The following is a 26766-nucleotide window of genomic DNA, read 5'->3' as shown; positions in this document are numbered from 1 at the left end:
ATGTGTTCCCAGTCGTGGGATGCTAATTTAATGATTACACTGCCATCAAGCTGGAAACACAAATGCTGACATTTGACAGTAATGTTTTTCCTCTCAAAGTTGCTTCAAGTAAATACTAATGGTGTATCCAAGTAAATGAAGTAACTATTGGAAAAGCAAATGGTATATATTTTTCAGCATGAGTATTCAAGTTTTAAACTTTCTAAAAGTTAAAAAAAACCATTTACTACTAATACCTCTTTTTCTACTTAGTCTGGGACATTATGAAAAATGAAAATTCCAATGTGCCTCTAAGAAAATCTTAATACCTCAAAATTGCTTTCCTTAGACTTCAGTACATTTCTTTAGAATGGTGGAAAGACCAGCAGTTCTCTAAGCGTGGCCCCAGGACAAGCGTCAGCATCATCACCTGGAAACTTGTGACAAGGACGCAACTCCACCCACAGAATCAAAAACTCTGGGGGCGGGGCCCAGCAATTTGTGTTTTAATAGCCCTCCAGTTATTGTGATGCGTGGTTCAACTTGACAACAAGTGCGGCAAATGCTCTGCATCATTTGGATAAATGGATGTTACCTATAAAAAACTAATAAATTTTGGAAGATATGATTGGCCCATATACAAACACACCTGTGAAAATATAAGCTGTAGAGTAAGAGGTCTGGCATACCAAGGGCCCAGGCTACCCTCAAAACCCATATTCAATGGCATGCAGCCACAGTAGAGAATCTCATTCCACAGAAGAGAAGCCGAATTATTCCTTGACTCTGCCTTTCAGGATGTGGATAAATACACCACAGCCATACTTAATGAGGAGTAAAGCCATTTATTGATCTGCAAGAACTATCTGCCATTCCGTCACAGGTAACTCCAACCATGTGCTGTTTAAATTGCTTCATTTCTAAACAGCAACCTGCAATACATGTGTTTTATTACTACTGGAGTGCAGTATTCTATCATCTACTTTCAACTACCAATGACAAGACTATTCTTCCCAGGAATAGATTACCACTATTCTACTTGCTTTGTTATTACATGGATTTAAGGAAAATAGGAACTTGTTAGCATTTTGACAACTAGTTGGAGGTATGTAAAAAGCTTATTTTTGTAAAGAATATATATAAAGTTTCCTGGCATTTTGCTAGAAAAAGTGAAGGCATTAAGTGCTCATTTTTATTTACACCTTTCTAAAGAAAAGCTGGTGAGAGAATCTGCCCTGAATCAGATTTTTCTGTCTTTGCTGGGAGGAGACCAGGCCTGGTAGAGAAGGCGCACTGTAAATCAAGAGGGAGGACTCAGAATCAGATGAATGGAGTACTCAGGGCATATCTTTGCTAAGAATAAGAAGGACAGGAGATACAAGGAAATCATCCCATTTGTTACTACAAACTTGGATAACGGTTCCTTGTTTTTATTGGCAGTACATTAATTTTGCTTAAAATACAAATGAAAAAGAAAAAGCCTGTGCTTCCTAAACATAAATGTTTATGTGAATGATTACAAGTGAAAATATAAAAATTTTGTTTGATATTATGTTCATTAACAATGAAACAGAGGACTTCCCTGGTGATCCAGTAGTTAAGAATCCACCTTCCAATGCAGGGGACGGGAAACTAAGATTCCACATACAGCAGGGCAACTAAACCCACGCTCCGCAACTACTGAGCCCACACGCTCTGGAGCTTGTGGGCCACAACTAGAGAGAAGCCCATGTACCACAACTAGAGAAGCCCATGCATCACAATGAATGATCATGTGTACCGCAATGAAGATCCCGTGTGCCACAACTAAGACCCGACGCAGCCAAATAAATAAATACATAAATAAATATATAAATAAATATTAAAAAAACAAACAATGCAACATTATAGGAAGACTACAAGTTTTACAGTGAGACAGATCAGGGTTTGAATTCTGGCTCTGACAATTACTAGCTGTGTGAATCTGGCCAATTCTTAATTTCTCTGATTTTCAGTTTGTAGGGCTGTTAACAAAGATTTGAGATAAATATTTGGGATGTGCCTTATATAGGGTAGATGATCAATAAACAGTTATTCAAGTATTAAATAAAACCGATGCTTAGAGGACTGGTGTGGGTGTACAATTTGCCTAGTTGGAATGAGGATTATACCACTGGGTCTCAATCTCAATAACCAACTTTTCTTATTTCACTCACATTTTAAAAAACTATAAACTGCTTGTCCTTTCCCCCCCCTTTCCACAACACATGAAATAAGGACAGAAAGAGACAGAAATTAAAAAAAACAAATAATCCCTTAAAAAAATAATGCATATAGAGATAACACCTTGGTGAAAGCCAAAAAAAAAAAAGAAAATTGCTTAAAGAGTTTCATTTCATTTATAGTGAAGGAAAGAACAGTATCACCATTTATTCATTTGATCCTGTTTTTTCCTCACACTATCACAGCATTTCAAAGCGACATATTATTTATTGCTATTAAAGTATTATGGATTTGCTTTTCCATGTTAAAGCCCCTCTGCATTTACCAGAATGCAGCAGGCTACTTGAGCTAAAGATCCAGGGCCATAAACCTTGTTCAGTGCAATAAGATCACTTTAATAATATTCTAATCTTGGAATGCAGTTATAAAGATAGATGATGGCCGCTGAGTGCTGCTTACAAACAGAAATGGCTCTCATACAATCTTAAAGATGCAAAAACACTTAGCAACTGAAAATGTGTTTAAAAAAATTCCCACATTCTGCCAGTCTATTTTACATACCTGAGAACTTTCTTAGGAATCTGTGATGGAGAAGAATGACTCCTTTTCTTTTTCTCTGCGTCCTGTAGTAGCCCATCTTCTGCTCCACCCTTCTCTGTGACTGCTGATTGCTCTGCCCTGGTTTTGCCCTGATCCACACTGAGCTGGCCTTGGGCAGGGTCGCACCTGTACATGAAGACGATGGCTGGCTTCTCGCTGGACTCTCCTTTTGCCTCTGTGAACCACTGATGGCGCTGAACTGGAGGAGGGGGCAGCATGTGGATGACTGTGCCATCCAGGCCCACCAGTTTCCCTTTCTCTCGGTCTTTCTCTTTGTCGTCCTCCTCGTCTGTTTTCCGACGGCGGAAGAAACTTTTAAACGATATCCAGCGCTTAGGTTTTGCATCAGCTGCCCGCCTGCTGCCTTCAGAGTGCAAAACTGATTCAGCTTCCGTTGACCTGGTAGGGCTGGTTGGCTTGGTCCAGTTGGTGAAATGCCTCTGCAGAAGGTTACTTGCATGGTAAGGGGAGGAAGTCGAACGTGGTGGGGGAAAGGGGGGTGGCGGCTCACTTTGGGGGTTAGTAGCTAATTTGGAGGGAGGGGTGGTGACTGGCTTTGTGAGTGGATCCTTCTGTACTTGGGTGGTAGGACTTTCTGTGGTCAGAGGTGCTTCAGCCTCCCCACTGGGCTGGGATGTGAAGAGAGATTTGGGTCGGGCTGGCGTACTCTTAGGTGTACTCTTAGCAGCACTGGCATCGGGAGGAACTGCGTAAAGCTCTTCCACACTGCAAGCTTTCGGGCCAGCCTGGGGCACTTCTGGAGGAGACTGTGGGGGCTGGATGGAAGCCACAATCTGAGAAAGCACGGTGCTCGCTTTCTCCCTGGTGCTGGCGCCGCCGCCGCTGCCCATCATCTGGGACTCTCGAGTGCCTTCTGTTTTGGCCACAGGTTCCTGAGTGGTTCTCTGGAGCTTTGTTGGGGAGCTGTGGCTGGAACTGCAGCTTCTCTGTGGTGAAGACTGACCTCTGTTAAGACAGCTGTTAAACTCCTGAACCTTCTGAGCCACTGAGCCCCTTTTACGCTCTGTGCTGTTTAACAGCCCTTTAGCCTGGGGACAGTCAGGAGGTTTGCTGGTGGTGCTGGCAGGCGCTCTGCTTTCAGTTTCTATTTCTTCGTACGTGTGGCTTATTACGCTTGCGGTTTTTTCCTGCGCTGAAAGTTCTCCACTTGTTCCGAGAAAACTTTTGTAAATGGCTAGATTGTCATATGCATTTGGATTGATGACAATGGGAACTTTGATAGCATTTTTGGAACTCCGAGCATAAGCTGGCTCATCATGGATGATAATTGGAAAAGGTGGCATACCAGCATTGTTATAACTATTAAATTTTATTTCAGACAAATTAGGTGACTTAACAGGGATGGTTTTGGAGGAAATGTTTGTAGCTGTGGGTGAAGTAGGTGCTGATTTGTGACAATTTTTCCTTGGAGGGACATTTGGTCCAGTCCCACCACTAATTAATTCCACCTTAGGTATCTTTTGTCGTGGACTGGTACTGGAAGTCCATACTTCCTGGTAGCGGATTGCACTGGATTTCTGGAAATGGGCACTTATTTGTCCTGATGTCAATGCAGGTGATGTCACCGGAGAGTTTGGAGTAGAAGATGAGATTTTCGTCTTGGGACTGTTAACAGGGCCCTCGAGGTGCTCACTGGCCATGGCTGCTGACACATCCACGACGGTATAGGGCTTGCACAAAGGCTGCTCCAGATTCACAACTCGGTAGGGCTTTGCTTGCTCTTCTATAGGAACGAGGTTTATGGTTACTGCTTGCCCAGCAATATCTGTAGAGGCTTTACTTTCTTGCTTCTCAGTTTGTACAGCAATCTTGCCATCCTTCTCTTCTAATCGGAGAGCAAGGACTGCTTTGTGTGTCTCTGGAACTTTTATTGAGCTTTTGGATGCCTGCGATGAGTCCTTTTCCTGATTGTTACCAGAGAGGCTTTCATAATTGGGCTCACTTTCCTTAATATCCTTAGAATCTGCTGGGTTACCAGGAGCTATTCCCCCATTACAGATCTTCTGGGATAAACTACTGGCTGTCTCAGAACGTGATTCTTCTGTTAAAGAGGAATCTGGGGATGTGGAGTCAGATGACACCATGCTCTGAATGCTTCCTGGTCCATAGGAGACCACAGAATTCTCTTCGTAACCATTCAGGATTTCATCATAACTGTCATCATAGTCTACAGCACAGATTCTTTGCAGAGATTTATTTCGCAGGGGGACAGTATTCCATTTTTTGTCCACAAAGAATCGAACAGGAGACAAAGTGTTTGCCCTAAAGTTGGCAAAGCGGGGTTGCCCTCTCATGCGAATCTCCATGGCCAGCAGTTCCTCATCACTCTCATCCCAGCTCTCATGCTCCTCTTCCATGTTACTCAAAAGCACATCTTCCTCACTCTCTTCGCCACTAGAAAACTCTGGGTAACAGAATCGACCCCCTTCATTACTGATCACTTCTGTGCTCCCACTCAGAATAACGTGCTTGTCCTGAGTATCCTTTATCCCGCCCATCATGCAACTTGGTGGAAGCTTTCTTTCCAGTGATCGTTTATAGCAATCATTTATTCTTCCTAAGAATGTTTCTCTGGAGTTTGTTTCATTTCCTTTTATTTGAGGGGTGGTATCCAAGCCTGCTATCTCCTTTAACACTTCAGTTAGTCCGTTATTGTTATTTGATGCCTTCTTTGCACTATCGTTATTCCCAAAAGACTTAGGAACATGGCTAAATCCTTCAACATCATCTTCATTATTATTATTAAGTGGTTTCTGATTCAAGGCCATCCTGTTTCGGTTCCATCCTATGATGACAGGTTTATTCTCACAGTGTTCTTGGATACTAAGCTCACCACACACACTTTGCCCATCTGCCACCATCATAGTGGGCTTCACAGCTATAGTGGGTTTTTTAGCCACAGGCGGCCGGAAATTTCCCGTATTCCTGATTCGGTGGTTGTTACTGTGATTGGCATTAGTTTTATTGCCATGGGTGATGGGTGCCTTCTCAGGGTCTGGGGGGAGCTGGTGTAAGCTTTTAGGTTTAAAGCAGTTCTTGCATTCACCAGGTTTCCAAACGTGTTCAGTAAAGGTATTACAAGCAGACATTTTTAAAAATAGAGCTTCACATTCAATGCTTTCCTTTCAGTGCATGGCAAAACGTTCATCTGTTAGTTTTCACCTCCCCTATGTTTCATAGCAGCTCTTGTAAGTGTGATCAATCTGCTGGGGGAAGCGGGAGAGAAGAAGAAAATCTGAATGGAAAAGGTACTATGAGGCTTACCATGATGAATGATTTGAAAACACTGGCTCCAACTTTTCCTTAAATTAAAAGATTGATAGATAAACTAATCTGGGCACTTTATGAACTCTCTTTACCTAATCAGCATTTTGGAATGTTAGTTTTTTAACCATAATTTTACGCACTCTCAGTGAACCAAGTATAATATTTCACTTGATGTCTCTGTGACAATGATACTGTGAGCTTCCCCCCTTGGAAATGTCTTTGAAACCGTTCTTTCTGTTATCCTCCTACCTAAAACTTCTTAGTCCATTGTGGGTTCCTTTTCTTCTGTCCACCCCTTATATTTGGATCTCATAGACTTCTGAAACACAACACATTCAGGACTAATCTTCTGGCCACCTCTTTTCTCAACTCTAAGAAACGTTTGTACTCTAACCAGCCCTCCTTTACCCTCCAGGCCACCTTCTTCCTCTGCCTTTATCCTAGTTCAGTTACTGTCACTGTCATCCTCGTAGACAGCTAAGCTTCAACCTTTAGACCATTCTTGACACCGCTCCCCTCACTTCTAACTCCACATCCTAAATCCTTCTGTAAATTAATCTTGCCAATTTTATCTATTACATTTCACTGGAACTCCTTTCCATTACCAGACACTGCTAAGAGTTCAGATGCTCACCATCTTTTGCCTAGATTCCTACACTAGGTTGTTAACTGATCTCCATTCCAATTTAACCTCCCTACCCTTGTTACTCAAACAATGGTCCTCAGACAAGCAGTATCAGCCTCATCTTGAAGCTTGTTAGAAATGTAGTATCTTAGGTCCAGTCCCAGACCTACTGGATCAGAATTTGCTTTTTAATGAATTCTCAGGTGACTCCACTGTTCTCTACTACTATCAGATTTTTCTTTTTAAAACGCTAATATGATCATCTTATTACCTAGCTTAACTATTCTGTGGTTCAATATTACCTAATGCATTGGCTCCCACATGTCAGACAGGGGTTGCTGGATAGGTAAGAACCACCTGGGGAAACATCTGAGTCAATCTCTAAGGGAAGAGTCCAGGAATCTGATTTTTAAACAAGTTCTCCAGGTAATTCTATGTGCACTGAGGTGTTGGAACCTCTGGGTTATAGGATGGAATATAAGCCCCTTAGGTTTTCATGATATAGTCTTTGCCTCCCTTCTAGCCTTATGTCTTAAAAATCAACTAGTCTGCGGGGAGGGTGGGGGGGACTCGAGGAGGGGGGGAGTCAAGGAAGGGAGGGAATACGGGGATATGTGTATAAAAACAGATGACTGAACTTGGTGTACCCCCAAAAAATAATAAATAAATTAAAAAAAAATCAACTAGTCTTATCATACTCTAAATCCCTCTGGGCTCGTCATTTCTCCTTGGTACCATCAAAGCCACTTAAACATACCTCCTTGAACAAGCACTTTCATTTTTAATTTTTTGTTTTCTCACTAGTTTTTGAGCTTCTTTAAGCCTGGGCTATATCTTATTCATCTCTGTATGTCTAGCGTAAGGAGCTGGACAAACACTGGTTGATTAAATGTGCTGGTTTTGAGGCTTATCTTTAAAAAAATAATCTTATGGCTCTCTTTCTCTCTTGACTCTCTCTTAGGCACATAGCTACAGACCTTCCCACAGAACACTACTATAGTCTTACATTTCCACTTTGGATATTATAATAGAGCTTGCAGTAGGCAGGTACATGTAACAACTATTTTAATAGCTAGAAAGTTTAATTTCATTCATGTACGACAGTGACAAGATCCTTGGTTTTGTCAGAAACACAGCCTTTCGCCTAGTTTTCAGCACATTTATAAGAAAGGAAAGAACATTTTCTTTAGCTAATATATACATAGCTATGTCCCTTGTAAACAACACTCATAAAGCACTTTGCCTCAGTGGAAGAAGTGCAGACAAAGATCAAAGAATTCCACATAGAGGGCCCAATGACTTGGCCAAAATCTAAGTTCACTCTTTGCTGGAGATCACTGAATGGCTTTTTATAAACTTAAAATATATTTTTCAAGTGTTTGTTTGAAAGTATTTATTTACTCTTTCAGGTATTCTAAAAGCTATATCCCTTAGTTGGTAAAACCATTTCCCGCTAGTTTGAGACTGAAACATTTTGAACAAGGAGAAGAATGGCATAAAATTAGGCTGAAAAAGAGAGCAGGGTCCAGATCATGTGGGGCCTTTTATAGGCTTTTAAAGATTATAGAGTGTCCTAAGAGCAGTGGGAACCCACCGAAGGGTTTTAAACAGGGGAAACAAGATGATATAATCTGCATTTAAAAAAAAAACAGCTCTGACCAAAAAACATGAAATGCTTAGGTATAAATCTAACAAAATATGTGCAAAATCAAAAATTTATATGCAGAAAACTATAAGAGACTGATTAAAGATATCAAAGACCTAAATAAAAAAAGAAATATATCAAGTTCTCTCAATGTTGTTAAGATGTCAATTCTCTCCAAGCTCCTCTGAGGATTCAACGTAATTCCAACCAAAATCGGAGCAGGAATTTTTTGTAGAAATCAACAAGCTGATTCTAAAATGCATATGGAAAGGCAAAGAGACTAAAATAGCCAGATATAATTCCGAAAAAGAACAAAGCTGGAGGACTCATATTACCTGACTTCAAGACTTTTAAGCTACAGCAATCCTGAAAATATGGTATTTGCAAAAGGATAGGAACAAAGATGGGGGAAATGGGATAAACAAATTACAACCCACAGGCCAAATCTAGCCTGTTTTCATATGTCCCTAAGCTAGAGGTGTTTTTTTAAATTTTTAATAGTCGAAAAAAAATTTAAAAAAATTTTTGTGACAAGTGAAAATTGTATGAAACTCAGATTTCAGTGCCCATAAATAAAGCTTTACTGGGACATAGCCAGGCTCACTTATTTGCATATTGTCTGTGGTGGCTTTTGTGCTACAGTGGAGAGCTGAGAGTTATGACAGACTATGTGGCACTGTCATCACTATGCAGTGCTTTTCAGCACTCTACAAACTGCAGAGTTTCCACTGCTACATGAATCACATGTGTGAAAAGACATTTTCAAAGATAAAAATATGTGAAATTTCATTACAGATATGCATCAATAGATGAACATTTGTAATCAATTTTGATGACAGGAAGCACTAACTCTGAACCTGAATTAAGCAAAATTAATCATTGGTGATCTCAGCACAAATTATTTATCCCTCTCCCAAAAAAGAATTCTCTTCTTATTAAGCAGAGCTGTGTTTCAAAAAACTATACTCAATTTTTATATTTTGAATTTTGTCAAAAAAATTCATGAAAACTTATTTTCTTTCTTGTTATAGAAGTACGTACATAATATCTTGGTTTTTTGCTTTTTTGCCTGCAAAACCTAAAATATTTATGGTTTGGATCTTAAAAAAAAAAGGTTGCTGACCCTGGATATAGATCAGAATAGACATAGAACAGAATAGAGACCAGAAATAGATCCACACAAATATAGTTAACTGATTTTTGATAAAAGTGAAAAGGATATTGTTCAACAAATGTGCTAGAAAAACTGGATATCCATAGGCAAAAAAATGAAGCTCGATCCATACGTCAAACCCCATGCATAAAAATGAACTCAAAAGGGATCACAGATGTAAGCATAAAATGTAAAGCTACAAAACTTTTGGAAGAAAACAGGAGAAAATCTTTGTAGCCTTGGGATAGGGAGAGTTCTTAGATAAAACACCAAAAGCATGATCCAGAAAACAAGATACAGGTAATTTGGTCTTCATCGAAATTAAAAACCTTTGTTCTGACAAAGGTAATAATAAGAGAATGAAAAGACAAGCCACAGATGAGAAATTCTTTTCGCAAAATACATATCTGATAAAGGACTTTGTATCCAGGATATACAAAGAACCTTCAAAATTCAACAAAAAAAATCCGACAAAAATAAATAGGCAAAAGATTTGAGCAGATATTCCACCAAAGGTAAATGGATTACATATAAATAGCAGAAAGATGCTAAATACCATTAGTCATACGGAAATACAAGTTAAAACTACAGTGAGTACCACCATACACCTATTAGAATGATTAAAGTAAATTAAAATAAAACCAAAAACTGAGGCTAAGGAGGATGTGGAGCAATTGAGACTCTCACATAGTGCTGGTGAGAATGCTAGTGGTTCAGCCACTTTAGAAAACAGTTTGGCAGTTTCTTATAAAGTTAAACACAAACTTTCCATGTAACCCAGCAATCACATCCCTAGGTATGAAAAATTGTGTTTACACTAAACACTGTATACAAAGGTTGATAGGCAAAAACTAGAAACAATCCAAATGTTGTATGGTGGTGGTTATATGCCTACATGCATTTGTCAAAACTCACAGATTGTATACTTAAAAAAAAGGCGTTTTACTGTACATAAATCAAATCTCAATAAATTGGACTTAAAAAAATAAAAGAAAGTTCTGGCTGCTGTATAGAAAATGGACTCGGGGAGAACAGTACAAGAGGCCAGGAGACTGTTTAAAGGACTGTTGTGGACAAAATAACATATGACAAGGATCTAGATTAGGATGTAGCTTCAGGGAAGGCAGATAAAGGTATATGCATGAAACACTGGATTTTGGGTGTTTAGGTTTTGGGTTTATGTATTCAAATGATTTGTGGGGCCATTTATTTGAGACAGACAACATTGGTGGAGGTGTAACTTTTGGAGGGAAGATTACGAGTCTGTATCTTGTTAGCCTGCATACTATAGAGCAAGTAGCCGAATTTAGAAGTCTGGAACACAGAAGGGAATTCTGCTGTTCTTGTCTGTTTGGAAACTACTAGTATAGGAATATCTAGACCAAAAAGAAAAAAGAATGAGCTGGGGAGGTAGCCTTGGTGGATGAACCAGGGAGAAGAGGATAACACCCAAAGAAAACTCAAAAATAACAGCCATAAGTGTGATGCTACAGAAGCCAGATGAAATTTCATTGTGGGGGTTGGGGGAGGGATGGGGGCAGCAAAAGACAATTACTTCAAATGCTGCTGAAAGGTAACAGGGAATGAGGATTTAAATGTGCCCACTGGACTTGGCAATGTGAGCTCACTGCTGATCTCAGCACAGATTATTTTGATGCAGTGGTGGGGAGGGAAAGCAGACTGCAGTGACTTGAAGAGGGAAGAGACAGTAATTCTAGATAACTTTTTGGAAAAGTTTAAGCGTGAGGTGGAAGAAAGAAAGAGCTGGGAGTATGGTGGAGGGCCTCCCGAAAGGATTTCCTTATTTTAAGATGGCAGAAACTAGATCATGTTGATTACAAATGCTGGGGAAAGACACAGGCGAGTGGGAGAAGCTGAAAAGATAGGGAAAAAAAGCAGTAGATAATTACAAACCTTAGAATGCTAAAACTGAGCAGGCTCCTAGTTCAATTCTTCTGTTTTATGGATGAGGGAAACAAGCCCAGAAAAGGCCATGCAACTGAATGAGAAAGACTGAGAATAGCAACTCAAGGCTATAGCTACCTACAGTATGTTTTGTTTTTAAATTACTTTTTTTGTTGTTATATAAGATATTTTTTCTTTTCTTATGTACGCTCACTGTGAAAACTCAGAAAAGCACAAAGAAAATGAAATTATGCATAATCCTATTATTCAGAAGTAACTTCTATTAGCAGTTTGAAGATGTTCCTGTGAGTCACCAAGAATCTTTAAAAAAAAAAACTCCTGTCTACTTAGCTTATGTGGTACTGACAACAAAACATAAGGCATCCCAGCCTAATATTTTGTTAACCAAGTTAAACCCACCAATGGTAAGAGAGGTATTAAATTTTCTCTTTATAAGTAGTACAGTATATTTTCTTTTCCCAAGACTGGTAGATAAATAGTAAAAATAACTCTCCACTTTAAGTGCAAGTAAGTTAATTCAGTCAAGAGATGCTGTTAAATTGATTAGCAGCTATCACATTATCAACAAGGAACACAATTAACTTACGTCAATGCTGTGAGCAATAGAAACCCATCAATAAAACTGAGACCTTGGATTTGACATTCTTTTATTAAGTTCTGTGTACATCTGTATTTATGCTGTTATAAAACCAGGAGATGAACCAAGCAAACACCTTTAGCAAGCACCAGATGGAGCTGCTGTCTAAGCCACAAAGCCTTAACAATGAGGGTTTCATTTTTCATCACTAATTATGTTTGGAGACAAAGATGTGCACTTAAAGATACTGTCAAAACTATTTTAACTTACAACAGGCTCTTAGAAAGAGAAGCTGTACCAACTGTAGTTCTGTCCAAAGAGCAATCCTTGGGCTTTACTGCCTTTGTGAAATGACTTCAATGGCAATCAATAACTAGCAGCTTTGCCTGCTCAACACTGACACCAAAATGGGAAACCCCATCCACCAAAGTTATGCTTGTGAAATAAAAAATGTGCCTCCTAAGGCACTTAAGCAAGGATATACTACAGTCTACCCTACTGTCTTCTATTTATTTGCCAAAACAGGTCTGCTATAGAGCATCAAAATGGAATGTTTGATAAGAAAAAACTCTTTTGCCTCCACATTCCTTATAATCTCAAAGCAAATCCTGCAGATGAAATGGTCGATGGACGAGTTTAATGGCTGAAGCTGCCCCTAGGAGCTAGCCAGGATTCCGTGATCTAAAATGTGATTTCATATTTGACAGTTTTCCAGACCAAAGCCCTTCGGGCTATAGATGAAGCTATTCAAGAGTAGCCAATCTCACTTCCAGTCATGACAGCTTTTTAAGAATCTATTACTGTTTTTTTCTCTCTCTCCCGCTATACAGACAATGACATAATTAGTTTTCTTCTAGTCCAACAGTTTCAAGCAGATTTGCTACAAAACAACCAAATCCACTCAGGATTTCAATCTTGGAACAGAGAGGCTCGTAGAAAGAGCTGGAGCTCCTCAAGCTAGATGCGATTTCCAAGTCAGTGAAGAGGGTGAGAGTGGGTACGTGGTATATTAAATACCATATATGGAGCATTTCCTAAAGGCACCAAAGGAAAATCTGTTAACAAACTGTGGGAAGACATTCAGAAGTCCTTCTGAAACCTTGTAAATGTTACTAAAAGTAATTAAAGTATGTGGGCCGAGTGACTGGATGCAGGATGTCCTGCTTGAGCAGTGGAGGAGCTAAGGGTGCTGGGCGTGGAGACCATGGGGGCATAGGCTGCCATGGAAACAGAATATTGACCCTCTCTGGGGGCGCAGCCCCTTTCTCTCTTGCACACCTCATATGACCCTGTTTGGCCCCGGAGGATGACTGGTTAGCCAAAGACGGGTAAGATTCCTCAAGGGAGGAACAACCTAAGACAGGCACAGTCGCAGAGGGGCCAACAGGGGTGGGGCACAGACCCCTAATCCATCTGAGAGAGGTCTCCTGCCCCCAGGGCTGCTTTGCTCTCCACACCCAGCTCAAATCCACGCCACACCCAGCTCAAATCCACACCCAGCTCAAATCGGACCCAGGAGGCAAACAAAGATCATTGCCCCAGTCATGTGAGGCCTTTGTTTGTTTACTTCAAAGATAACCTTGTTTGCGGGACTAAAGTGGGAGTGTTAGACCCTTAGGCTATGCCAAGAACTCAATAAAAGCAACGTGGGATGAATCCTAGGCTCTTGATCCTAGAGGTCTTGAGCCCCCCGGTCCCATCTTTCTCTTCAGTCTGTGTCTGTGTTTTCTTCAGTCTGTGTCTGTGTTTTCTTCAAGCTTGCGGCACCCGTCACTCACCTCGAGTCGCCGAGCTGGTCTCGGCAATAAACGAGGATGGGGAATGGACTGCTCAGCTTCTTCCCCAATCCTGTGACTCCTACAGCCCATTATCTCTCTTCATAAAATCTGTCACATCACCCAAAAGGCAGAATCAAGAATCCTCACTGTTGTACATGGGCCTTTAAGGATACTCTTCACTGAGAAACTATCACCTGTATGTCATCCGACACATTACCGTAGTCCATCTCCAGGCTACTACAGTAAAATTTACAAGCCAAGGTTCTCATTAGGCTTCTGTAATGGAACGAGTGGGTCACTTAAATAAAAAAGGAAAGGAAAATGTGACAAGTATCCCCACATCACTGTTCCCAACCTTTCCTCCTTCCACAGAGAAAAATGCTGACCCGATACCTCCACCAGCTGCCAAACCCTTCAGTATATGACTAAAAGGGTGGGGAAAGGAAGTGAAAGCAAAGCTGCAGGAAAAGGCTTTGTAGAAGATAAAACACAGCTTTAATTTGGTGCACAAATGGAAATTCCATGAGTAAAAGGAACCTTCTTAATTTGAGATCTGACAAAAAAAAAAAAAAAGAAATCACAGTTCTTCGCTATGACAAGAATAGGCAAGATCTTAAGCCAGAAGGTTCTTCTGTCTAAAGAAGAAACCAAGGTTAAACCTGCTTAATTCAAAAAACCAAAGGTCTGTTGAAAGGAGGAAGCCCATCCACTTCCAGTTGTCCTAACAACAAGTATTGTCTAACAATTTACTGTTCCTGTCACATGGGAGTCATCTCAGGATAAGAATTGTGCAACAGCAGATGTGCCACTGTAAAGAGGCAATGCTAAGGTCCCAACTCATTTTTTAAGTTCAAGTTCTTTGATGAACTAGTTAAATAATAATAAAAATTATTATTATAAATTAGGTAACACCTAGTTATAAGATTAGAAGTTCCAAAATGTTCACTGAACCCACCTCAGACCCCTACTTAAGAAGGTATACACCAGAAAGCAGATTAAAATGTTATCTAATAACAGCCAAGAACTCCAGAGTCTTTTACAGTTTTATTCTGTTCACAAGTGATTCCCTCTGCTTGGAATGTATATTTTCTAATGCTGTTCCATTTGGCAACACCCTGTTTACCCTTTGAGACTCAGCTCAAAATTTACCTGTGATGAAGCTTTACCTAACTTCCTAAATACTTTTATTATAAAACCGTGTTGTATTATATAAGTCCCTAGAAGGCAGGGCTGCATCTTCTTGATCTCCATATCTCTTGGATTGCCTGGAATATACTAGAACTAAATAAGTGCTTCCTGAATAATAATAATTTTAGCTAGCATTTACTACTAGATGCCACGCACCATTTAAAGCTTTTTACCCATGAAAACTCAATTCTCACAAAACCCTATGATGTACATACTATTATTAGCCCCACTTTACTGATGAAGAAACTGAGACTTGCCCAAGGTCAAATAGTTAACAGGGCCAGAGCCAGAATGAATGAATGCATGCATGTATGCATAAATGGCAGAGTTCAGCTACCCTTGGCATCTGGAGGCTGCTTTAGATGTAAGCATGGTGGTACCTGAAAAGCAGTCCACCCAGCAGCAGCTGCAGCACTGCTTACCATAGTGGAATTCTATCTTGAACAAAGAAATGTCAGAAGCAGGCACACCTATACATTCTCCAGCTCACCTCTGAGGTGGCAGGGTCCATGTACTCATTGCAGAGCAAACTAGGAGTAAACGAAGAGGCAAACGGCTAGCTGGGATGCCCTACAGGTGGTTTTGTTTTTGTCTTTGCTTTTGCTTCAGAGTGTTGGAGTGAATATTCTGAAGCAAATTAAGTACGATCTTCCATCCAGCCCAGCCTGAGTCAGGAGCCACCCTTATTTGGAAAGGCCCATGAAGTGGCTAGTTGAGAGCGAATGGTGAGATGCTGCTAGAAGCTGCCTTGCTGTGTTCTTCACTGCCCTCAACTGTCAAGTGAAGAAAGCTGGACTGCGGCTAACTGAGATGTAGAAAAGATAGGTGATCTCTGGTTTGAAAGAAGGGAATTAGCAAGAGGGGAAAAGAAGGCAGTGAAAGAATCAAAAGTAAGAGAAAGAAGAAAAGGAGAGGAAGAAAAGGAGGAAGAGGTTGGGAAAGAAAAAGAAGTAAGAAACAGCTGATTATTTTGAGAGAAATCCCATTTGAATGTTTACAGCAATACAGAGGAAGTGATAACATCCTTTGTTACCACTCTTCACCATTTCTGGAGGCTTTATTGTCTTGCATGACTTGTACATTTGGTAGAAGGCATTATTTTTCCAGTCAGACTAAAATTTACCTTCCCCAGTTAAAGAACAGAGCGAATGATACATTCCGTAAGACATTTATAACTTAGACTTTTAAAAGGAAAAGGTACTTTTAAATTACTGAAAGTCTGAAGTATACGATACTTTAAAGGAATACAAATTTGTTGCTTTCACAGAGATACCATAATAAACTATCAATAGTATAACAGTCTTTCCTGGTAGAAGTATTTGGAGGACTATTCTAATAAATATGTAAGAATTATTTTTATAATGGTTATAAATAAATAATGGCTAAAAATACATTAAGAGTATCTTTCAATCTGGGATCTAGGATGTATTTTCAAGGGTCTATGAGTTCTCCAAAACAGCTCTCATACTGAAATGAAAGCAAAGTTTACAATCTAAAATAAATTAATGTAAACATATGATGGAACATTGCAATGGCCACTTATTAACTAAACACAGCAACATGGTTTGTAACATTATTACAAATGTACATATACATTTATATGTTTTTCTAATCTGAGCTGGTATCAAGCACACTGCTTTAATTGTAAGGAATAATGAGAAAAGAAGGAGGCTCACTTAATATGTAAATGTCACAGTTCCACTAAGTAAAGACCAAAATGACATCATGATGCAGTCACTGTACATTGTACCAATCTTGGATTTTCAATATCCTAGAAAGAAGTGTGGCAGAAAAGAGAGAAAAATGGTAATGAAAGCTGCCAAGAAACTGTGGGGTTACAGGCAGCTCCATATTCATATTGTGAGCAGCAACTGTTTGAGCAAAACATCATCTACCGTATAAAAATAATGTTAATTTGAATTTCATTAGTTTATAGGCTTTTTTTTCTACTTAACTTTTAAATTTGTTTTAGTTATAGCTAAATGAGAAATATAAGCATAAAGAATTTACACCTAATTTTATGTTTGTTCATATTTAAGTAAAATTATAATAATAATGTACATCAATACTAAAAGACTGCAATTTTAAAATCAATTAAAAGGAGCCTATAAATTACTAAAGTTTGAAAAGCAGTGCTTAAACACAATATTCTTTTACGTCAGGTAAGCATTCCTCTTGTGATCTCATTTACAGTATTAATTTGCTAAGCATCTGTTAAAGGAGTACAATAATCCTCTACCCCACAGAGTGGTTGTTAAAATGAATTAAGATAACACATATAGAGATTGTACTGAATCTATAGATGGCTTTGGGTACTAAGGACATTTTAACAATATTAATTCTTCTAATCGACGAGCATGGAATTTCTTTCCATTTGTGTCTTCTTCAATTTTTAAAAACATAAATTTATTTATTTATTTATTGACTGCATTGGATCTTTGTTGCTGTGTATGGGCTTTCTCTAGTTGCAGTGAGCAGGGGCTACTCTTCCTTGTGGTGCGCAGGCTTCTCATTGCAGTGGCTTCTCTTGTTGTGGAACGTGGGCTCTAGGTGCAAGGGCTTCAGTAGTTGTGGCTTGCGGGCTCTTGAGCACAGGCTCAGCAGTTGTGGCGCATGGGCTTAGCTGCTTTGTGGCATGTGGGAATCTTCCTGGAGCAGGGATCGAATCTGTTCTCCTGCATTGGCAGGTGGATTCTTAACTACTGTGACACCAGGGAAGTCCCTCTTCCTCAATTTCTTTCAACAAAATCTTGTTTTCATTGTACAGATTTTTCACTTCCTTGGTTAAATTCACTCCTAAGTATTTTATTGTCTTTGATACTATTGTAAATGGGATTGTTTTATTTCTGTTTCAGATATTTTTGTTAGTGTGCAGAAACACAACTGATTTCTGTATATTGATTTTATACCCCAAAACTTTATTGAATTCATATCATCTGTAAATAACAACAATTTTACCTCTTCCTTTCTGATTCAATGTAATTCCTGTTAAAATTCTGATGGTATTTTTCACAGAAACAGAAAAAACAATCCCTAAAATCTGTATGGAACCACAAAAGACCCTGAACAGCCAATGCAATCCTGGGAAAGAAAAAGGCAGAGGCATCACACATTCTGATCTCAAAGCATACTACAAAGCTATGGTAACTAAAACCATACAGTAATGGCATAAAGATAGACATATAGGCAAATGGAACAGAGAGCCCAGAAATAAATCCATGCATATATGGCCAATTAGTGTAAGACAAAGGAGGCAAGAATAATACAATGGAGAAAGGACAGTCTCTTCAATAAATGGTGTTAGGAAAACTGGATAGCCACATGCAAAAGAATCAAACTGGACCCCTATTTTAGACCACACACAAAAGTCAGTTCAAAATTGACTGAAGACTTAAACATAAGCCCTGAAACTGTTAAACTTCCAGAGGAAAGCATAGGGAAAAAGCTCCTTGGCATTGGTCTTGGCAATGGCTTTTTGGATATGACATCAAAGCTACAAGTAACAAAAGCAAAAATCAGCAAGTGGAACTACATCACACTAAAAAGCTTCTGCACAGCAAAAGAAACAATCAATAAAATGAAAAGGGAACCTACAGAACGGGAGAAAATATTTGCAAACCATATACTGGATAAGGGGTTAATATCCAAGTATATAAAGAATTCACACAACTCAATAATAAAAAGACAAAAAATATGATTTAAAAATGGGCAGAAGAACTGAACATTTTTCCATAGCAGACATCCAAATGGCCAACTGGTATATAAAAAGATGCTCAATATCACTAGTCATCAGGAAACACAAATCAAAACCACAATAACCTCATATCTGTTAGCATGACTATCATCAAGACAAGAGATAAAAAGTATCAATGAGGATGTGGAAAATAGGGAATTCTTGTGCACTGCTGATGGAAACCAGTATGGAGGTTCCTCAAAAAATTAAAAAACAGGACTGCAATATGATTCAGCAATTTCATTTCTGGGTATATATCCAAAGGAAATGAAAACTGGTTATTGAAAAGATATCTGCACTCTCACATTTCCTGAAGCATTATTTATAATAGCCAAGAAATGGAAACGACTTAAGAGTCCATCAGTGGATGAACAGCTAAAGAAGATGTGGTGTATACACACACACACACACACACACACACACACACACAATGTCCTATTATTCATCCATGAGAAGGAAGGAATCCTGCCATTTGTGACAACATGGATAGACCTTGAGGGTGTTATGTTAACTGAGATATATCAGACAGAGAAAGACAAATACTGTATCACTTATATGTACAATCTTAAAAAAAAAAGCCAATCTCATAGAAACAGAGAGTAAAATGGTGGTTACCAGGGACTGAAGTGTGGGAGAATTAGGGAGTTGTTGGTCATAGATACAAACTTGTAGGCAGAAGATGAATAAGTTCAGGAGATCTAACGCAGAGTATAGTGATTATAGTCAACAATACTGCACTACATGCTTCAAAGTTGCTAAGAGACTAGATCTTAAATGTTCTACCACAAAAAAGAAATGATAATTATATGATGTGAAAGCGGTGTTAGCTAATGCTATGGTATGCTATGGTGGTAATCATACCGCAATATATAAATGTATGAAATCAACACATCGTACACCTTAAGTTTATACAATGTTAAATGTCAATTATATCTCAAAAAAGATAAAATATATAAAGTGCCTAACAGAGGCTGATGAATAATAAGCACTTAATATCAGTTCTTTCTTCCTTTATTAAATCTCTATATACAATGGAGGACAGGAAGGGAAATGACCTCTTCCAATACCTTCTACACATATTTGGACCCCATGTTGACATTCCAGGTGGAAAGCTATTTCTGTGGGAACACTGTTAACTCTGCTGGTAGGCTTCAATTATCATGGATGGTTTAACTGAAACTTTCAGCTACCATGTAAACCTTTCTACCATTTATTGTTTCTACAAGGAAAATGTACTCCAAGTTCTGAACAACTGATTTGCAAAGAAACTTTAGCATCCCATTTTAGACTTGTGTTTTGCATTATTTTCAAGAGATGCTGCCGGATTGCATCAGGAAGGAGTTGCTGAGCAACAGGGCAATATGATACTACTGTGCTTTAAGAATTCAGGTGGATATGGAAAGGATACATTGATAAGAGGTAAGGTTGGAGGAGATGCAGTTGGTTCAACTTTTATAATACCAGACCAGGTAAGGCCCCAAACTAATGCATGGCAGTAGGAATTAATAGGCAGGGGCAAATTTGAGAGGCCGAATGGATAGCACATATCAACCAGTGGGACACTGGGAGAGAGGGACCGTGGCTTAAGATGACCTTGACGTCTCCCTAGATGAAGACCCAGGATGATTTTTCCAGAGGCATACTGAGAAATGTGGACAATTAAGTTAGCAACAATTGCACTACTTCAACTGTGGAAAATGAGAAAACTGATATTTGAATGAAAATAACAAACAGTCTAAAACCAAGTAGTATGTGATTAAAATTATTCCCATTAAAAATACTTTAATTGCTTTTTTCTTATATAAACTGACTCTAAATCTTGAGTGCAAATGGTTTAGTGAGAGTAACATAAAAGATTCAGGAAGCTGACATGGATGTGGGAAGGAAAGAAAAAGGCAAAGTGACAATTTTCTAGTTACCTTTATTTTACTATAGATAAAGGCAGAAAAACTGGGCTGAGTAATAGAAGTGATGGGTCCAGTGGAGGAGCATGAAGGATGTCAGCTGTGGCCAGAGGATTCACACTGTCCAGATAGGCATGAGCATAATATGCCAACAGGTTTCCTCAGGGCTAATCTCAAGAAAACAGCAAAAGTCTGGACTCCAGGGAATTTGTTAGATATTAGTATATAAGAGGACCACAGTCTGATAAAAGAAAAGCTAAATTACCCTCAGAAGTATGCTGGGTCTTTAATCTCCTTATCAGTGAGCATACATACCTGTGGTCTGTAACACTGGACCACTACAGAGAACCAATGCTTCTCTGGATGGAAAGTGACAGGTAGGATGCCCAGCCATTCCTAAGTAGGTACTGGGCTCCTGGTCCTTTTGGTTGCCAGAGTATATCGTAACAACCTATCCAATCAGTTGAACCCTCAGAGGCACAAATTTACAAGGATCAAGGCCATTACTAATTATATGTAAGTTTATATAAGTTATCAAACTCTCTAGGCCTCCTGGCTCTTATCTTTAAAAAAAAATGAGAAATAACTTAATTCCTTATATTATGAAAGCAATTGGAAAATAAAGATATGCAAAGAAACAAAACCCTAAACCAAAAATCTTATTATATGCCCTTCCAGGTCTTTTTCCTGTGCACAGATCAGTTGTACACACATTGATAAACAGACATATTTAATACCATGAACACGTTGCTTGATAACATGAACATCTTTAAAATTGTTTTCAAAATTTACTACCAATTCAAAATTATGTAAATGCAAGTTTGGGTTAAAATGCCAATTTAAATCATTCTTTTTTCTTTTTCTTTTTTGGCTGCGCTGCATGGCTTGTAGAATCTTAATTGTGTGACCAAGGATCAAATTTCTGGGCCCACAGCAGTGAAAGTGGTCAAGTTCTAACCACTGGACTGCCAGGAAATTCCCCATTCAAACAAATTTAACAATGAAAGAAATGAAGCTGTAGTCAGAGCCCTTCAACAACCTCAAACAATTAAAAATATTTCTCATATAGAATAAGAAACAACTTTTCCCTATGGAAATAGTTATCTGGCAAGATTACATATTCAGGGCATATTTGAAAACTAGACAAAGTAGGAAAAAGCCTTAAGGTCTCACTTATAGACTCTTTACTCTTGTTTTACACACAAATTTAACTTGATCAACTCAAATTGGTATTTCTGTACAGAAATGAATGCTCTACTTACAATCTGAATTGTAACTCTCTCTCTCATGCTGCCCTTGATTTGTACACCCCCTATCCACTTTACTAGAAATCCACTGAGATAATAATGTTAATTTATTTGAATAGAGATATGTGTGCCCCATTGCTCTTTCAAAAAGATGTCCAAATGCCCCTTCCACTATCACCCTTTATAAAAGCCTCTTTCTGACCATCTCATCTGTGACCTTGTCTATTCCCAAATATATAAGGGTGAAATATCTCCCCAGAACCTATACCTCTCACTCCGGTCCTCTGAAGCTCCAGACTTCAGCTTCCAACAGTCTACTAGACCACTCAAAACGAAGCTGATTATCTTTCCTCCAAATTATACTCCACTTTTTTCTGGGCACTACAGCAATTAATGGTATCACAACATTGGTAGGCATTCAGGCTGGGTCAACTTGACCCCTCCTGATCCTTCTCACACTATATACAATCAATGCCAGGTTTTGTCTCTCAAATCTGTCCTCTCCCTTTAACAACCCTAGGTATAACTTAAATCTGGCATTTCATCACTCTTTGTCTGAAGTACTGGAATAGTATCTTGTTGTCTCCTAATTTCTCTAAAATACAAACCTTTACCACTCTACTTACTTCTTCATAAAATCATTAGTGGTTCTCAGGTGCCTATACAACACATTTGAACACTTTAGAATAAAGTATAATGCTCTTCTGTGATCAGATACTGTCTTATCCTTTAAAAAAATCACCTCCTACATGTCCACCATGTAACAACTGTTTGAAATTCTACAAAACTTTTGATGTTTCAGCCAAATGCCAACTCCCCTGTGAAGTTGTGGATCATCCTCTTAGAATTAAATGTTTCCTCCTCAAATTTCCCATTATGTGGTGTTTATGACTGTATACAACTTTCTCTCACTCACTAGTCTTAGCTCCTTGAAGACAGGAGACATTTCTTACATAGTTTTGGTACTTTATATTTCTTGAACAGATGAATAAATGATGCTTTATTATCTGATTTCAGAGGTCAAAATGACTTAGAAGGGGACAGAAGAATTCAGACAGAAATGGCAAGTGACAAGTGATGACCTGACAGCAAAGGGAGGAAAACACAAAAACAGAAACCTTAAAATCTCAAAAAGCATTTCAGTGTGGAGCAAATAGCCCTATACCCCTTAAGGGTATCACTGTATTTTCCAGAAAAGCACTATGATTGACACTGATACTGATTACAGTAAGACATCAAGAAAACGTTAAACTATGTTTGGTATCCTGTATTTAAGAAGGGAAGGGACTTCCCTGGTGGCACAGTGGTTAAAAATCCGCCTGCCAATGCAGGGGACATGGGTTCGACTCCTGGTCCAGGAAGATCCCACATGCTATGGAACAACTACGCCCGTGTACCACAACTACTGACCCTGTGTGCAGCAACTACTGAAGCCATGTGCCTAGAGCCTATGCTCTGCACCAAGAGAAGCCACCGCAATGAGAAGCCTGTGCACTGCAACGAAGAGTAGCCCCACTCACAACTAGAGAAAGCCTGCACACAGCAACAAAGACCGCACCTCCCCTCAAAAAAAAAGAAGGGAAGAAAAGAGCAGAAGTTTGAAATGTATTTCAGCAAGATTTTTATACAAATGGTTTTATTATTTAAAAGTTTATTTATTCAATTATAAGATAAATACCCATTACGGCAACCTTGGAGAATAAACAGACAGACAGAAGGAAGAAAAAGCACCTCAAATCTTAGTCTGTATTTTTAAAAAAAATGTAGGTCACATAAGCACCAAATGATTATTCTAACTAACAATACTTCAGTGTTTAAAGAGCTCAAACTCACAGTTATCCAGAAAAATTTGGCCAATTAGAACTCATTCTAGTTCTAGGACATAGCAAGCTAAGGTTTTACTGAATCACTACATAGTTATTCATCCAGTGCTTCTGTTTTAATGAGTGACTGAAGAATGATAGGGTAGGGAAGAGATGAGGAGATGGGAAACAACAAGATTAAAAAATGGAGGATAAAAATGGAGGGTGAGAAAGAAAGGGAACCCAAAATAAAGAAAAGGTGGGAGGACAAGCAAGAAAAGTGCATACCAGGAAGAACAGAAAAACAGAAAGAAAGAAAGCCCAATATATGAGCAGACACATTCAGAAAAAGGACAGATAGTTCTTCTTGAATTTCCCTTCTCTTGACTTCCTTTGTTCTAACTGACTTCAGGCTGATGTGTGTACCCTTAGATGCATGCTGAATTCCAATGAAGTCCTCCTACACATATTCTTTATACCAACACAATCCAGTTAAAAGGATTTTAATTGGTGTGCACCATTCCCTGCAATTTCAACATTTTAAAAATGAATAGTCTCACTAAGTACCAGATGGTGACATGTACTAATTCATCAGGCCTATTCAATGAATGAGCATATTAAAATGAATGCACCTATTAGACATGTGTTGCCAACGCTTCATCCGGAGGAAGCCTCCCCTTAAATGAGTGCCCACGGAAGGTGCAGATTTACTGTGCAATACTCACAAGTGTCTCCTGCAATTATTTGCAGCAGCAATACCATCACTCTTGCAATTCCCTCTAGATCACTTGATATCTCATGCTAAGCAGCCTATGAGCCCTGCTATTCCCTCTATAAACTATTTGACCTTTGTAGGCGAGCAACAGCTAAATATCGGGTCTACCATTTTGCTACTAAAGAGAAGATTTTATAGGCTTATCAAGGTCATTTGTTAAGTGGACAAACAGGTGAGGGATAGATCAAATGAAGCTCTTGTTCCAATTCCCTTTTTTCCCCAATTTGTCTGTGTGGCAGTGAAAGCCTTAGCATTGCTAGGTCAGGGAATAAAACAGTGCAAACAGAAATCCTGCATGACAGGTTACCATGCTCTGATTTTCTTTAAATGTTGTTAGTATTGGAGAGAAGGGTATAATCTATTGGTAGGTTTCAAAATACTACTAGATGCAATTGTTGTAGAGAAGGAATTTCCAGAAGCCATTTGTTTTCTTAGTTCCTCTTACTCATCACTCTTCCATTTTATATTATCTTGGATGACCACAATTCCAAATATATTCTAATGGTAGCAGATTTCCCAAATCCTTCGAAATGCACAGAGAGAGACTAGTTTCTGATTTGCTGATAGCACTAAAAACTGAGTGGCTCATTAGGTAAAATAGCAGCAAGGCACAGACAAAACCTAGACTTTGGAGAAGAAAGGGGTATTGTGAAACATGTATGTCATGCGGTGCACAGCAGGCACTGACAAATGTTAGTTCCCTCCCCAAATAATAACAAAGAGTAGTGAAAATTTTTGTATGCTCATTAAAAAATCAACCTGAAGGGAAACCTAAATGAAGAGAAGTCTAAATATGAATACATTTGGGGAATTTTGAGATTATGGTAGAAAATGTGATCTTGGGGCATATCTTTAAAATTAAAGACAATATACTTTACTTTACAAAATAAGCCTCGAAGGCAGAATTTTGAGAAATCTGTGCTTGTTTATGATGTAGGGCAATGGTTGTTGCTTAAAATCAGAATATTACCCAAAAGAATTCTTAAGGGAGGGTAAACCAATAGTAGAAACAACAGAATTTATAGTTATAGACTAGAAAAGCCTCCCTAATGGCAAAGGCCATTTAAATTTTATTACTTTCCCTGGGCTCTTGCCTAAAAACGAGAGGTAGAAATAATTAATTATTCAAGCAGAATTTAATTAATTTAGACATAATTAAAAGTCCAAAATAACATGCACATTTTCATCAAGAGGTTTCTGTGCAATGATTTAATAATTAAAATTTGTCTATTATTTTAATTAATAATTTTGGTAATTTCTATTATTTTCCAAATTTTGGTTCTATCTTTTCCCCCCTTAAGTAAGAGAATATTTTGGTAAAGTGTTCAGCAGACAAACAAGCTCTTCTTAAGAGTCCTGTGTTCTGAGACAGGACAAAACTCAAGAAGACAAGATATCAAAACCAATCACAAATACTTAGGAAACATGTTAGAAAAACTGGAACTCTGCTTAACTGGAGAGAAAGCAATGATTTATACCAACCTAGGTAGACTAAGATGACTTTTGGGCAACTCCAAAAAATAATCTATTGTTAAATTATGAAGAGCACAATTACCCTATAAATACAAGAAGGCAGAAAACACAATGCTTCTTGAACATAGAGGGTATGAATAGCTTAGTGTGAAATTATATAATAAGGGGCACAGCATCCGCTTTGATTTTACAGGTAGCTCTAACTAGAAGACTGCATTAATATTAAAGCTTAACTTGTCTGAAACAACATAAGAGAATAAAGTAAATACTGAGTTAGACAAAAAGTAGATGAGTCAGATGCACAACGGGAGCTGGTGTGGTTTAAATCTGACATCTAACACAGGGCTGGGGATTCTACTTCTGTTTCTATCTTTAAGACACAACTCTGAAGTATCATTTATACTGGCTACATAGCAAGCTACCTCCAAGGTGCCTGGAATTCCTCGGAAAGGTGCCATCAATATATTAATGTAAAAACAGACTGAATTAGCTTTTTCCAGATGATATACCCTAAAACAATGAAAAGACAATATTCAGAATATGCTAGTTTATCTCTTATCTTTTAATTGTCTGACTGGTAGATCTCAAATGAGCAGACTCAAAATAAATGAAGAAACAAAAACCTTCCACAACCTGAATATGTTTTTCAAATTGTGAGGGGACTTTCAAATTGTAAAATGTGAAGCTACTATGATAAAACTTGTTTTTTTATAGTTGGGCTTCTTAAACTTTAATGTGCTTACAAAGTACCTGAGTGTCCTGTAAAATTCAGATTCTGATTTAGTAGGTCTACAGACACAGACCATTCTTTGAGTAGCAGGTTTCAGAGTATATACAAAATATGGGGATGATAAAAATCTGGGAAAAACAG

At 38.5% G+C, this 26766-nt stretch overlaps 1 protein-coding gene across 13 annotated transcripts in view; it reads right to left on the bottom strand.

The window, feature by feature from the left end:
- Nucleotides 1-26766, bottom strand: part of PEAK1 (pseudopodium enriched atypical kinase 1) — a 272370-nt gene that overhangs the window by 57844 nt on the left and 187760 nt on the right. For 9 of the 13 annotated variants that reach the window (XM_057723460.1, XM_057723457.1, XM_057723468.1 and 6 more), the window contains one exon: nucleotides 2743-6008. In XM_057723460.1, coding sequence (XP_057579443.1) covers nucleotides 2743-5891 — 3149 coding nt within the window. In that variant the 5' untranslated portion in view covers nucleotides 5892-6008. The remainder of the gene's footprint in view (nucleotides 1-2742; nucleotides 6009-26766) is intronic. The other 4 variants (XM_057723463.1, XM_057723469.1, XM_057723458.1 and 1 more) reach the window with 1 other exon arrangement.

This window comes from Hippopotamus amphibius, chromosome 2, assembly GCF_030028045.1.
Source record: "Hippopotamus amphibius kiboko isolate mHipAmp2 chromosome 2, mHipAmp2.hap2, whole genome shotgun sequence".
Lineage (NCBI taxonomy): Eukaryota > Metazoa > Chordata > Mammalia > Artiodactyla > Hippopotamidae > Hippopotamus > Hippopotamus amphibius.
This window is presented reverse-complemented; position numbering and strand designations above follow the sequence as displayed.